This window comes from Globicephala melas, chromosome 11, assembly GCF_963455315.2.
Source record: "Globicephala melas chromosome 11, mGloMel1.2, whole genome shotgun sequence".
NCBI lineage: Eukaryota > Metazoa > Chordata > Mammalia > Artiodactyla > Delphinidae > Globicephala > Globicephala melas.
In genome coordinates this window covers 60,986,689-61,002,594 of record NC_083324.2, presented here as the reverse complement: position 1 = coordinate 61,002,594, position 15,906 = coordinate 60,986,689, and the positions used below count along the sequence as shown (strand labels likewise).

Sequence of the window (15,906 nt, the reverse complement as noted above, 5' to 3'; positions counted from 1 at the left end):
GGGACAGATGTGTTATTTCAGACATGAAACTTGCTCATACACACTTTTCGGCCATCAGATAATTGCATGGGCATGGCATTGTGTCATCCATGTTATACTATAAATTAGATGGATATGATGTCTATTCTCATGAAGGTTACTGTCTAAGAAGAATTAATAGTACATCTCATACTTTGATATTCAACTTTTTGCTGAAGTTTCGCAAATGTATGTGCATTGAAAAAATACTACAATTGTATACCATTTTTCTCATTTTAAAACTCAGTAACTTACAAAATTTTCTGAATCACCTCATCATTCCAAATGACTATGAAGACTCTCCAAAAATGTATCTCTACCCTTTATTTTTTTCCCTAACTCTCTTTTTCTTGGTGTTTTCCATCAGTGTTTGAAACAATTGTGTACACCTGCCAGGTAAAGTCTTGTACATTTCCAAAAGGGTAGACACTAGTGAATCATTCAGTTCCAAAGACATCAGAAAGCTATCTGGACAATTAATAGTATTGTCACGTATACTTTTTCATTAAAAAAATTCTGTACGTTAAAAACCTCCAGACATGAAAACATAAACTTTTAAAATTAATAAAATATAGTGTAGATTATTCCCATTCTTAGCTTACATTTGTCTTATTACAAGACTTCCTATATAATTCAAGGTAAAAATTCAAGATCTCCTAGAATGTAATTCACAGTAAAAATTACTGTTCAATTTTGGGAACACATTTTTGTCTATTGAACTCATTCCAGATATAGGCAGATTTAAACCATGGGATTACTTTATATTTTTCATCTGATACTCAGGTTATATTGATGTAGACATACATTACAGCAACAACAAAAAATAGTTACACTGCTGTTTTGTGTATTATTTTTTGTATGCCCTTTGCCTGGTGAATACTCTGGAAAGCTTTACATATGGTCCTAACTCTACGTCTGTAAAAACGGAAAATACTCATATTGATATCATAGTCTAAGATATCACCTTGAAAATTGCAGCATTCATTTTTTAAAATATTTCTGTTAAATGTCAAAGTTAAAGTGGTTGATTTATTTGATCTGAAATTGAAAATGATGAACATATTTCAGAGGTGTGTGCAAGTTGAAAAATCCTACAGATATACGTGAGGCATTTCAGATGCTTTAGTTATTAGATTTTATGTATTCTATTGTGATTTTCATCAACAGAAAATTATATATATGTATATTATATATATAATCATGGAGATTTGTGATCAGATAATACTACTAAATGCTTCTTATTGTACAACACTATCAAATTCAACTGGTCCCTATTATTTTTCAAATCTATTTCCTAATCCATATGGCTGCCACATTAGAAAAACCTGAAAATGTTTTACATGCTTTTGTGGTCTCCACGACATTTTTTTAAAATATATATTTGGTAGAAAATTTTGCTACAAATTACGTCTTCACTATTTATCAACTCTGTGATCTTGGACAAGACAGCTATTCTGAGTCTGAGTTTCTTTAAGTTGAGCTAATAATTCCTATGTGGCTAGTTGTTATAAAATTTAAACAGTGTTTGTCAAAGTGCCTTGTAAAGTATGAAGCACCATATACATGGAAGTAAAGCATTTTGTATGTTACATGAGTACGTACATGCATCTCTCTCTGCCATTCTGTGTACATATATATGAATATATATATTCTTCCAGCATCATCATCATCACCTAGGAAGCTTTAAGAGATTCAGAATCTCTGCATTATCCCAGACCTACTGAATCAAAATTGGCATTTTAAGATAAACAGAAGATTCATATTAATGTTTGGAAAGCATTGCTCTGTGTGGTCTAGTGACAGTGAGACCTCTCTCTCTCTATCTATCTATCTCTCTCCCTACAAACACACTTATACATGTAGCAGCCAGAGAGCTAGGCAGTGATACCAACAAAAGAAAGTAGATTTATCATCTTAAGTTGATAAAAGAACAGCCTAGAACGCTACTTCCTATTTTAATTAGAACTGACCTTCAATAGTAATAGAAGGGCAAAAAGTATTAAACGGCTCATTCCTGGAATGGTGATGACAGTCCAGAATGAGGCAGAATGGAGCACTGCACTGAAATTTTGACTAAAATAATCTAAGAAGTCCCATCCAATTTTGTAATTCTACCCTACATACACACTTGCGTATTTACAGATATATACCCTAACCACAAATATTCTATTCCTATTTTTGATCTATATCTTTAGATCTATTTTGTATGAGCCCAAAACTGCAGATGACAGATTTTTTTCTTACTTTCAAGCTTTAAAACATGGCCTTCTAACACAATAATACTATATTGATAAAATCTAGTGTTAGTTTTCAGAAATAGTATAATTTGCATTCCAATTGCCATCTCAGTGACTATTTCATTATTTGCAGAAACTATTAAGAAAAACATAGAACATTTGAAATATTTTAGTAATGCAGTTGAAACTCACCATAATCACCAAGCAAATCCATTAGACATGTGAACACCACTGTCATTCAACCACAGATAAAAGAGTGGTTACCAGGCTTGTCAATGCAGTCATTTACTAACACTGAGCTTTTGGCTCATGACAAAAGATCTAGGCAAATATTCTTGAAGGTATACTTATTCATTTATATGCTTTTTGGTTTTTTTTTTTGTTTTTGTTTTTGATATACAGAAAGCTGTACATATTTAATGCATACAGCTTGATGAGTTTGAAGATAAGTATACACCATGAAACCATCACCATAATCTATACCATAAGCATATCCATCACCTCCAAAGATTCCCTGCCATCCTCTATTATTATTTTGTGTGATAATGTAAATGATCAGGACCCTATGGGGCTTTCCTGGGACAGACCCCTCCCCCATACCCTCTGTTTTAGCTCCTAGCATCTGATGCACATTTCCTGAGTTTTTCAGATGCTTAAACCACCACCAAATGGAAGAAATTAACTACTTGATGATCATGAGCATGTAGTCTGAAACTTCTGATGCCTAAGGATTGATAATGTTAACTGCCCAGTTACCTCAATATCAACCAGTCAGAGAATTGTGCATGAGCTGATCACATACCCTGCAACCCCTCCCCTCCCCTGGCCTTTAAAATGCTTTTCTGGAACCCTGCAGGGAGTTCAGGGTAATTTGAGTATGAGCCACCCGTTTTCCTTGCTGGGCCCTGCAATAAACCTTTCTCTGCTCCAAACTCTGATATTTCAGTTTGTTTGGGCTCACTGTGTGTTGGGCACACGAACTTGCATTTAGTAATAATTTGAGCACTTAACCTAAGATCTACCTTCTCAGAAAAATTGTAAGCATACAATTCAGTATTGCTAATGATAGGCACTATGGTGTACAGTAGATTCCTAGACTCATTCATCTTGCATCACTGAAACTTTATACCTGTTGACTAATAACTCCTAAGTTTCCACTTCCCCCCAGCCCCTGGCAACCACAGTGTGTTTAGCCACAGTGGAAGAAAATAAACCTAAGACATGCTTTTATCTTCTTTGAAGTTTGTGAACTAAATAAAAGAATATGCCTCATTGATGCATACTATGACTGTTTAGGGAGAGCATATTATTCAGTTGGTTTAGTTTTTACTACATACATTTTAGTAAAAATGATGTTATATCCATGTTAGGTGTTTACACCTTGATTTATCGTATTATTAAAGTATTGGTTTTTCAAACTTGTAGATGCTGATATGTTTTCCCTTCTTCCCAGAAGCAATGCTCCTTAGATCCACTTCAGCAGGATGTTTTCATACACTGATGATCAAAAGAGTCCATGATACATGAAATCTCAATCCTGATCATTAGGTGAAACAATTCAAAACTCACCTCTAATTTACATACCTTCAGATGAGACAATATTGACCAAATTATGAATAAAACTGACCCTGGGATAACCAAGAAGATCATCCTTGAATTTTCATTCTCACTAAGATGTTGCCATGGTATTGGTGCTCTTTTATTTAAACTTAGAAAGTAGACAATAGAATTTTAACTATGCCATGAGATGCATTAATGGGGTAAATTAGGATTTTGGAATTAACATATACACACTACTATATATAAAATAGATAACCAACAAGGACCTACTGTATAGCACAGGGAACTATATTTAATATCTTTTAATAACCTATAATGGAAAAGAATCTGAAAAAGTATATATATATATATATATATATATATATATATATATATATATATATATAACTGAATCACTTTGCTGTACACCTGAAACTAACACAACATTGTAAATCAATTATACTTCCATTAAAAAAAGACAGCTACAAGAATATATTTTAAAAACTGTTCTATGAAAATGTTCATTTTCATCAAATTTTTCCTCCAATAAGACTCTTCTAGATTATGCTTTATTTAAATTTTAATTGAAGGTTTACAGATTTGCAGTTTGTGCTAAGTTTAATTTCTGTTTCATGAATTCTGACACTTATTTTTAAATCATTACTTTGTATCTGATTTACCACATTTTTTACAATGCATTTACCACTTCATATAAATTATGCAAAGTAGAGGTTTGGTCTGCATCAGCTCTCAGCCAATGCTGTACAAGGCTTTTGGAAGGAAAAAGGAGAAATGATCCCATCTCTGAAGCTCATTTGGGGAGAATACTATATAAATTTGTGCTTACTGTAAGGTTGAAATTAATCTTGATTTCCTGTCAACTGTACAGGGATTTTACAATATAGTTCATAATAATGTTTAATTCCTCTAGGGTAGGAGTTAAGATAAACAAGTCACTGACAGTGTTTATCTATAAATATAGCAGATGGTGTGGGACTGAGGTTGATTATTAACTCTGCCGACTTTAATTTCGTGGTTATAAAGCACAGTAAATCTCACTGTTTATAAAAGGTAGGAAAGAATCTCCAATGGGCTTCAGTAGCCAAGAAACCTTCTGTAACATTAATCTCTAACTGATATTTGGTATCCTCCTAGGGTGCAATATTTAAGATTGTGGAGTGACTGCTAGTCACATAAAAATTTTCACTGGGATCATTAGCTAGCATTTCTGTCATTGATCTATTATAACTTTGTTAATGAGTTCCATGTGAGTGAAATTTAGTGAATGAGACAATTCTTTCTATGCCTTGCTAGGTGAATGTTTAACAATTACTTTAGGCAGTTATATATCTAAAAGATAGCCTAATTAATCAAAATCATACCTTTTTTCTTATACAAAGATGAATTGTAATACCTAACTAGGCAAGATGTACTGAATAATCAGCCAGTGTACATTATATACATTTACATTTTGGTCATGAATCTGCCTAAAATATCACAAAATACCATAAAATTTAAAAAGAAACAAAATAATTTATTCTTAATATTCCAATTTATTTAAATATAAGATTTGATTATGATCACTTACTTCACTAAAAATCTGTATGCTTAATTTGATTGAAATTAATTCTTCCACCAAAAAGGACCACTGTTATAAAAATGGTATTATTTGAAATAGCTCGATTTTTCCATTCCAACTTTCTAGTGAATAACAGAATCATTTTATAACCACAAAAGTGAAAAAATAATCACAACCTCTACCTCTATTGTTTTTACATTCAGAAGAGGTTGATTTTTCACTTCCCAAGAAGGTCAGACTTTTATAAATATAGGATAATCTGATATATGAGTTGGGGATTAAAACAATCTTGAACTAAAAATGTCTTAACTATGTTGGAGGTCAGACTCCTTGAGAATGAGTTTTCAGTGACAAAATCCTCAGTTACTTTCCTAGCTCTTGTATTGGGCTGCTTCTCCTGGACCCACCCTGAGAGTTTTATTACTGATCTGAAACAGTCTGGCTCCTGTGCTTTCTACCAATTAGTCTCAGCACAGATCTCAAACCTTGACTTCCAAGGAGCTGGCTTCTGACAACATCAGCCCTGGGTGGAGAGAGGCTGAATGGAGCTGTTGGTAATATACCTTCTCATCTCCTTTCCTGTTCAGAGCCTCCTGTCACTCTTGTCATTGGATGCAATACCCTGCTATTTGATACACTCACTTCCACAAAAAACTATCCACTCAGACTTAGACTTCCAGGTCTCAAAATGCATGAAACATCTATAAAAGACAGCAAAGGCTCTCTCAAGTGGAGGCTTTGTCTGTTCCCCACCCCCTTTTTTTAAGTCTCAAAACCCACCTGAACCAATTATCATCAAATAAATTGGTTATTGTGTTATTGGTATGTTTGACATTCATATATGCGTTGACTTGAATCAAAACTAGGGATGATTTCACTTCAAAGTTATCAATAAAGTCACCTAAAATAGTTCTATCAGTTAAGTCTACAGATTACATCTTCTTGTCTTATGAGTTGTGATGTGAGGGTGGAAATGTGTTTAGAAAAACATGGTCGAGAAGACAAGGGCCACAGAATGGCCAAGAGGATCCCTTCGGTAAGGCAAAAATAGGTAAAAGCAATAGAAAGTGAAGGGGCTGAAAAAGGGAGACAGAATAGGGGAAATAACAAAACCGGATATTGAAGTGTCTAGGTAGAGAGGCAAACAGTGTGATTTGTTTAGGGAGTCTCCCTTACGTACTTTAAGAATTCATAAATACTGTGGGTCTTAGGGAAATGAGATATTGTTAAAAGCACATTCAAACAATCACTCTTGTAAAGAAGGACTCTTTTTCTGTATCACAATGGGTAGCCTTAAATTACTGTGTTTTTTTTTTTCCTAGTCTATGTATAAGGTACTATGAGCTGTCTTATAAAATGTAATCATTTTCCTAGTCATGGTTTGGGGAAAAAAAAAAAAAAAGAAAAACAACCACACAACTTCTATTATGAAATTATTTGATTAAAGGGTGAAAAAAAGCTGTTAAAATTGAATAAAAGTACTCCCCGTTTCACCCAAATCTATCATATTTTATTAAGATAATATCATAGAAATAAAAATTGTTGCCTTATAATACAAAGCAAATTACAACCCACAGGATAAAGATAATGCATGACTTTTAAATACTTTTATCTCATTTTCATTATTTTCTTTCAGATTATCTGACACTGCATAATGTCAAAGGCATTGCATTGCATAAAGGAAAACATGCAAAGGAAATAACTCTCAGCGGATTTCATTCCCCCTTCAATGGTCAGTGAAAAATCCATCCTCTAAAATATTTTTAGTATTTATTCTCTCTAAAAATCCAGTAATTAAAAAAAATCTTTTGTTTCTAGAAGTCATCTATGCTGTCATGTGCATGGCAGTCACCTGTGGAATTCTTCTCTTGGTGATGGTCAAACTGAGGTAACTGGATGCAAGTCAGAAGGGAAGGGCTAGAAAGGGGCCAGCCCTGTGAAAGCACATTTCACAATGGCAGAGCTTACCAGGGCCGAGAAGGAAAGCTTCTCCATTAAGACTTAGGAAACCATTCTTAATGTGGGATGAGTACATGAAAACGTTACTCTGTCTTCATATGTAAGGTAAATGTGATCACAGGGATTCTTTCATGTTGCATTTTATAAGCACATATGCATTGTTCTCCCAATGAAATGGCTCCCAATCATTCTCCCGGTTTTCCTACAAAATCCAGATTGAACTTTGCTGCATTCCTTAATCAGATCACTTGCAGGATTAATCAGCTCATATAATGGACCTGCTGTGTACTTCATACACTTTATACTTAACTGAAAATTTACTCTTCACTCTAATTTCTTATATGCTAATGAGCTTTATTCATATTTTACCATGTAGTTATTAAATGAGACATGTAATGAGGCCTCACTGGGTATCCTTAGAAAGACGTATTACTATTGCCTGATGTTAATTCACTCTTTCCAAATCTTCTGTTTCCTTGGCTGCCTTCATTGTGAATGTGAGACCTCAGGTTAGAGATATATCAACTTCTAGATTCCTACATGTCTAGGGTTTAAAATATTTCTACTTATATAACACTTACAAATAGATATAAAGTGGTGTTCAGTTGCTTAGTTTTAATTTAAAAAAAACCCTCATATTTAAATATCAATGCTGTTCACTTGCTTGTTCATGATACAAATGTATACATTTTTGTATACAAAATGGATTACAAATATTCCATCACAGAGGTATAATTTGAGTATCATAAATGTTAATGAAGAAATATATATATTAAGTGTATATATACATATATATTATATACATACACATAAAATATACTTATCAGTAAGATTAGGCCTGAGGGCAGCAGAGGTGGTGGACATTTCTCTGATCTCATGACGCTCAGAGAAGAAGAGTAAGTAAACTTACTTACTCATCATCAGTAAACTTGATGATGCTTGTACACATGTGGTTCCTCAGACTCCAAGGCTTTGATGACCAGACAGATCAAGTGAAAGATTTAGTGGGGAAGGTGTATGGTGGTACCAAGGAGTTGGGCACGTGATGAGGGTGTACTCTGTCTACAGACATTCAAACTTACTTATTTTTAAAAGTAATCCCAGCTAAACATATTCCCTTGTTGGACCCAGCTCCTCTAACTGTTTAACTTAATGCTGACCAATATCAATACCAAACACACTGCTTCTCTCCAAGGCCTTAAAAGTTGTATTTGTATGAAAAGATATTCTTTGAGTTCCAAGATATAGTTTAAAGGCCAACAAATAAGAGTCAGTTTCAAGGGGGAAAAATAGCATTTGGAATTTATTAAACTTTCCTTTATTTGGTTTAAAATATTTGCGAGCATGGTTCAGTTACTGGGCCTGCCTAGATATTCCATCACAGAGGTATTGTTTGAGAGAAGCACCAAAAACTTTCTAGCTTAGCAAAAATCTTAAAGGTTTTCAATCTTTATTTTTTAGTCACTCACTTAATGTATAAACTTCACATCTGCCACCTTGGTTTTATTACAGATTACTGTTGTGCCCCAGGTAGATGAGGTCTATATGGCTACTCAAAATTTCCTATATATCAGCTGTTATTTAACCTTTCTTGCCCGCAGAGAAAGATATATTTCTTTACTGGATGACAATAGGAGTGTTATAGGCAAAAATCTTGAATTGACTCTAATATGTATTTAAAAGCAAATCATTCATATTATATATTATAATATTTTTATTAGTTATAATATCACATTGTAATATATTATAATTATATTATACCATTATTATTATATTACATTTAGTTATCAATTATTTTCCACGCAATTTAAATTTGATCCTTACATGTAATCTGAAAGATCCAGACCCAGGGTTAAGAAATGACAAAAGTAAAAGCCATCATGGAAAGAAGGAACAAAACGAAACAGAAGCATCAGTAACAACAAAACCTGTGTTACTTCACATTGAAGATCAATAATACCTTCTTCATAAAGCAGGCTGCTTGCCACTCACCTGGTGGGCAAGTCTAATCCATATGAAGCAAATCTTCATGTGAACCATGTGAACCACTCACCTGGTAGGCAAATCTAATCCAGTAAAGATGAAGGATTTTGCATTTGCTCCATGTTATGCTAAATTAAAACAGCCCTAAATCTTCAAAGAAATTTGCAGCGAAAACAATGATTAAAGTTTAAATATTTGAGACAAAAGACTATTTTTCTTTTCGAAAATGGTTACTTGGAGATCATAGTTAAGTGCATGATACTTAGAAAGACCATAGAATATTCTACTTTTGAAACTTTGCATTCAAAAACTTAATTATCTTCCCCTCCAGGCATAGAATCCAACCAAAAAATAAGCACAGACACATTTTTAAAATCCTTAAAATAGCATACTGTTAACTTTTACTTTTACTTTTATATAGAACCTTCAGAATATCAAGTCAAAACAAGAGACCCTTCACCAATCCAAATACCTGGAGGACTCATGATTCATTGAGAGTCACGAATAATTAACAATCACTGTCTTTAAAGCAAGTCTTTGTAGCCAGTCAACAGAATATCCTATCCATTGTCAACAAAGAAAATGTTAGGATGGATTTAATGGTACTGGATCATTAAGTATGTTCATGTAAGGTATAATAATTGGAATGATGTTAGATTTGTTTTTTCGTAGGAAAAAATTCAAGTATAAATTTACAGTGGTATCTTTGGACACTAGTATAGAATTACAAAGTTACCCTTGAAGGCAAAAAATAGTGTTATTCTAAGCTACACTCTGCGTAGTTTGTTTCATAATAAATTTGAGTCCATATAAGAATAATTTGTTGTATCATAATATAATTTTATAGTTAGCAGAGTATTTTCTGGTCAGTTTTATAAATACCTATTAACTTGCCAAAAGGAAACTGCTAATAAAATAACCAGTGTATGTGTCATTTGTATATCCATTTCCAAGTCATCAACTACATAATTAGCATTAACTTTAAGTTTCTAAATATATTTGATTAGATGATTAGTCTTAAAAATCGGAAGTGATATCTTTGGATTTTTGTAATTTGAATACTATTGAACTGTACTTTGTTAACTTGATATTTTTATGTCATGTTCATAAAGATGTAAAGCAACTACACTGGCCAAAAAATCCATGTGCATTTCAATGATATATTTCATTTGTAAATTTAATTTTTTCCTATGCTAATTATTATGAACTTCTGCAATGATAAAGTAACATGATAATTGTTACTTTCTATATTGTTACTATAATGTTACTTTTGGCCTGATTTGACATCAGAATATAAATGTGAATAGAAAATTGTGGAAAAGATGTTTGTTAAGTTGTTGATACATATGTGCTTTTTAACTCTCTGCAATCACATTATACCCATTTCTAAGAACATACACGAGTTAGTTTTATCTGTAGTGACACAGAGACTCAAATATTCAAGAACAGGAACATATATTTAGTGATATATTTACAATTAAAGGTCAAACATTTTCTACCTGTTGGTATCAGATCTATTGCTCTTCACTATACTTCAGATCAAATTGTCTACATTAAATCAAATTTAAAGTTAAAATTTGGCTATGTTTACTTGTAGTAATGGAAAAGCCATCCTTTATCTTTTCAAACAGGGAAGAATAACTTGGTGAATCACAAAGCTCCCTCAAGGAGCTCTCCATATTCCAGTGGCTGCTAATTCTCTTAGTTATATGAAGAGAATGTAGGTCTTTCCATTTCCAAGTCACTGCCATTTATTGCAGGCTTGCTAATGCCTAGGAAAAGAACTGTTCCCTAGAAAACAGAGGAACAAAGTCAAGTTGCTTTTAGAAATATGTTTGTGTTGAGCAGAAAAGGGGGGGATGGAGTGTGAAGTAATAACTAATAGTTAAAGAGATTAAGCAATTTCTCAAAGTCTCACACTAGTCAATATAAAAATTAGTAATTGAGCACAGATATAGCAGATTTTAGAATCTTTTATCTTAATTCCTACACTCTACTGCCAATCACTTATCCCAGCTGTAATTGTGTCATTTTTGTACATAAACAACCAGGAAATACCTGTTTTAAATATTCCTCTCTGTAGTACCATCTATAGCAACCTAGATTACATGTCTAGTAATTAGATGCTTTTACCTGTAATAAAATGTCTTAAATGAAAAGGAATACACAGTATTTCGTATATCAAGAGGTCCAAAGCAGAACATCTCAAGGGTTGGTTGACTTAGCAGTTCAGTGATACCTCCCAGGACTCAAATTTTTCTTTTCCACCCTTTCATAGTCAATGAATGACTGGCATAAGTCAGACTTTATAAGAAGACATGGAAATATAGGAATTCAAATTGCCATAATTGATACTCTAATCCCTGAATCACCTGAAGAAAGGGTGAATTTCCAAGTAAACTCAGAGTTCTACTTAGCAAGGATAAACAGGAGAGGAATCTTGGGTAGATAGTCAACAGTTTCTGCTACAAAAGTCTAGACTATCTCCTTTGTAAATTAAATGATGTCTCTCATGACCTCAAACAAATAAACTGAACAGTTTGGACTTAAGTTCTATTTTTCATTGGGCTCTTTGGAAGTAAAGAGCCCAAACCTAAAACAGTGTTTCTCAGGCTGTCAAGGAGCTCAAGTTCTACCAATTCAGGATTCTTTTTCTATTCATTAACGAACACAACTCATCTGGTAGAAAACAATATTTGTTGCTTTGTGTAGGCAAGAACATTTCATCTTCCAGTGAATCTTTTTCCAGAAACATGGAGATCATCCATTCGTTGGCAGGGGAAACACTTGAAGGCTGTGCTACTGACTGTCAAGTTACAGGATCCGGTGAGTGATGAGGTAAACACTACTGTCTGGGTTTTTTGTGGGGACTTCCAACCAAGCAGAGGTGCACTTCAGAGGACTCATCTGTGTTGGGAACCTCTGCCTCAGTAGCACTAGAAAGTTTAAATAAATGTTTCCCAGATTAGTACTAGTAGACAACGTATTAGTAGACAATGTTTCCAGATATTAATAAAATAAAACATCAGGGGTCCCTGATGCCAAATAAGTGTACCATCAGGACAGAAGGGTCATGTTTAGAAGGTAAAGGTGAGATACAAGCTATGAAGAAAAACATTGGGAAACAGAATTTCCACAAAGAGGAAATTCAGAAGTTATAGATGTTCTGCTAAGAGCAAGCTTCAGAGACACCTATTCTTTTGGGATCATGATATCAAAATTATTCTCTGCAAACAATAAGCAACTGGACTAAAACAGAAGAATTTAAAGGTATTTAATAGGAAAACAAAATTTGTTAATGCCCGATACCTCAATAGTAGAGGTCTTCGAATGTTTGAAGATCAGTTTTGAGGTATTTGGAAGAGCGAAAAGGTTGATGGGAATATGTTGTCTAACATTTCATGTTTGTATTGAAACTTGTTAGAACTGGGGGCAGGCAAAGGGGGGTGTAGGAGTGAGGATGAGGAGTGAGCAGAAGGGGGAGTGCTCAGCATTATTGGCGGAAGTATTGAAATTCACGAGGATGGTTCATTGTACAAATTATAAGGTGTATTCTACCCATCATGGTAGTTCTTATTTCAAGTGTACAACTAGGTAATAAAGAAAACAAAACATCATTTTACACACTCATCTGGCTGTCTTACAAATACTGTAAATTTTCATCACAGGTATTAATCATTTTCCATATTTTCGCCCTCCACTCCTGCCATCTTTCTTTCCTCTAATTTTTTCAAGTTTCATAAAGGACGGGAGGGAAACAACCTCAGGAAAGGAGAAATCAGTTAGCTGCAGAATACTGTAAAATAGCTAACAAAGAGGCACCGCCCATAAGAACATTTAGATCCACGCTTTTAGTCATTTCACATCCCATTCTCTTTCACAAATGCATTTCAAGTGAAATAACTTATAAAGTAACATGTACATTCCTTATCTCATAAGCCATCAGCCTGAAGACAATTAGACATTGAAGGTGATACCACCTCACACTTCTGAGAATGGCCATCATCAAAAAGAACAGAGGTGAGTGTTGGTGAGAGTGTGGAGAAAAGGGAACACTCCTGCACTGTTGGTGGGAACGTAAATTGGTACAGCCTCTATGGAGAAGAGTATGGAGGTTCCTAAAAAATTAAAAATAGATCTACCATATGATTCAGCAGTCCCACTCCTGGGTATATACCCAAATGATATGAAACCAGAATCATGAAGACATATCCACACTCCCATGTTCATTACAGCATTATTCACAGTAACCAAGATATGGAAACAGCCTAAGTGTCCATCTATGGATGAATGGATAAAGAAGACACACACACACACACACACACACACACACACACAGGAATATTATTAAGCCATAAGAAAAGGAGAATCCTGTCATTGGCAACAACACGGAGGGAACTTGAGGGCATTATGCTAAGTGAAATAAATCAGACAGAGAAAGACAAACTCTGCATGATCTCACTGATATGTGGAATCTAAAAAAAGCTGAACTCATAGAAACAGAGGGTAGTGTCGTGGTTCCCAGGGGTTGGAGTCTGGACAAAATGGAGGGATGGTGGTCAAAGGGTACAAACTTCCAGTTATAAGATGAATAAGTTCTAGGCATGTAATGTACAGCATGGTGACTGAAGTTAACAATTCTATATTTTATACTTGAAAGTTGTTAGGAGAGTAGATCAGAGGAAATGGTAATTATGTGAGGTGACGAAGGTGTTAATTAACCCTGGTGTGGCAATCATTTCTCAATATATAATTGTATCAAATCATCACATGTGTACTTCTTAAATTTACCCAATGTTTCATGTCAATTATATCTCAATAAAGCTAGGGAAAAAAAAGAATTAATCTTGATTTCCAATCATGTCCAAAAATACATGTTTGAGTCTTTGAATCATTCAGTAGGAAAAAAGAGAAAGTAGAGAGAACTATTAGCAAATAACTTATATTTTTATATAAATACTCAGAAAATTGGTAAGAATAGCCAGATTTTGGTTATGGGACTACCAAACCTATGGACTAAGCATGAAGGGAACATTGTTAGTGTGGGTGTCTGATGTAATGCATGTAACCCATGTTTGGACAGGCAACACCTAGAGAAGTTGGCTTCTGCCAGTTGCATTTCAGCTTATTCATCTTCTTTGAGTGACTGGGAGGCAAAAGTATACAAAGAATAAAAATTATAAACTAAGTATTTTAGGGGTTGAAGAAGACAAATAGTCCCTTTTATCTGTCAGGATACCATTTTATAAGGCCACATTCTCATCCTCTGCTGTTCAGAGTATGTTGCTTGGGGATATTCTTTGTTATTAAGACTCTAAATTTACGATAGTGGCAGCTCTAATATTTTAATTGGTAACTGCCCTCACATAGGAACATATGAAAGAGGTCTGAGTAACCAAAGCAACTTTAAAAACTGGAAAAGATCCAAACATTATACTATTGACTTACAACATATTATAGCATGTATGTAATGGTAATGGATATTTACATTTATTTATTCATGGTCTGGTCTCAGAAGCCTCTATTCCCCTGATGATGAGAAACATATCTTAAAGTTGCCAAGAAAGGTAACCAAAATGCTTATTCACCTGAACTTGGCCCTCTTGGAAAATGAATCAGCTATTTTAACTTTGAATTCCCAGTTCGAGGACATCTCACATCTTTCTCTCCTCTCCCTCTCCAAGAGGGTATATTTATGAATGTAGCTTATGCTTAGGTATATGCGTGCTGCCTTCTGTATCTTTGCTGGTGTCTGCTGTGAGTGACTGTCCTGTCTGGTATCTGGTCACACTGCAGCAGAGTCTGCTGAGGATGGCTGGTCCACCCTTCTACTTTGGATACCGTGGTTCCTTGTCAAGGCTTTCAGTTTTGAGGCTCCCATATATGGCAGCTTTCTTCCTCTTAGGTTGGGCCTCTTCTGGCTCCCTAGAGAGGGTCTCTGCATTCTTGCATTCCTCTGAGGAGCAAAAGGGCCATCTACTTTCTTTGCACATGGCTATATTATGCACTATTTTGTTGAAGCTAATTTCAAATCTTTCCTTCAGTCATGGCTCCTGTCCTACTAGAGTTCCAGTGCCACGCAGATTTGGCAATATAATTAACGTACAACTTTGCTGAGAGGAAAGAAGTAAGGCCTCTTATGCTGGGATTTTCCCCAAACTTATATGGGTGTAAGCATTGTTGCTCATTTCTGCCCTGGTCCCTAACACCCAGTGAGATCCCCCATGGATGGGATGGGATGGTGACGGGGTAAGGGGGGGATTGGTGGTTAGGAAGGAGTTGGGGCAGGATGCCAAAGCTTAAACTCTCAGCCTATGCCTTTCTCTCTCCTCCATCTCTCCAAGGTCACCATCTAAAGTGGGCTTTTCTTGCCCTATGTCCTCCATATTTTTTATGCTATATCTTTTAGTGCAACTTTATGACTCAAGTTTACCGGAGTTGGATCATGATATATACAAGGACAGTTTTATCAATAGAACTTAGAAAACGCTACTCTCTTCACAAAGCCTGGCTTTCAATGCCATTGTTCCTTTAAGTACTTGAAAAGGCTAGATTTTAAGCTCCATCTGAACAATGACTCCTTTGTTCTAA

General features: G+C 34.6%; 1 protein-coding gene across 1 annotated transcript in view; it reads left to right on the top strand.

The window, feature by feature from the left end:
- GFRAL (GDNF family receptor alpha like) overlaps positions 1–10,667 on the top strand; it is a 57,896-nt gene extending 47,229 nt beyond the window's left edge. The window contains 4 exon segments of the mRNA XM_030841059.2: positions 7,010–7,105; positions 7,192–7,261; positions 9,737–9,755; positions 9,757–10,667. Of these exon segments, the coding sequence (XP_030696919.1) occupies positions 7,010–7,105; positions 7,192–7,261; positions 9,737–9,755; positions 9,757–9,810 (239 nt within the window). The 3' untranslated portion in view covers positions 9,811–10,667.
- Positions 10,668–15,906: the final 5,239 nt, after the last annotated feature.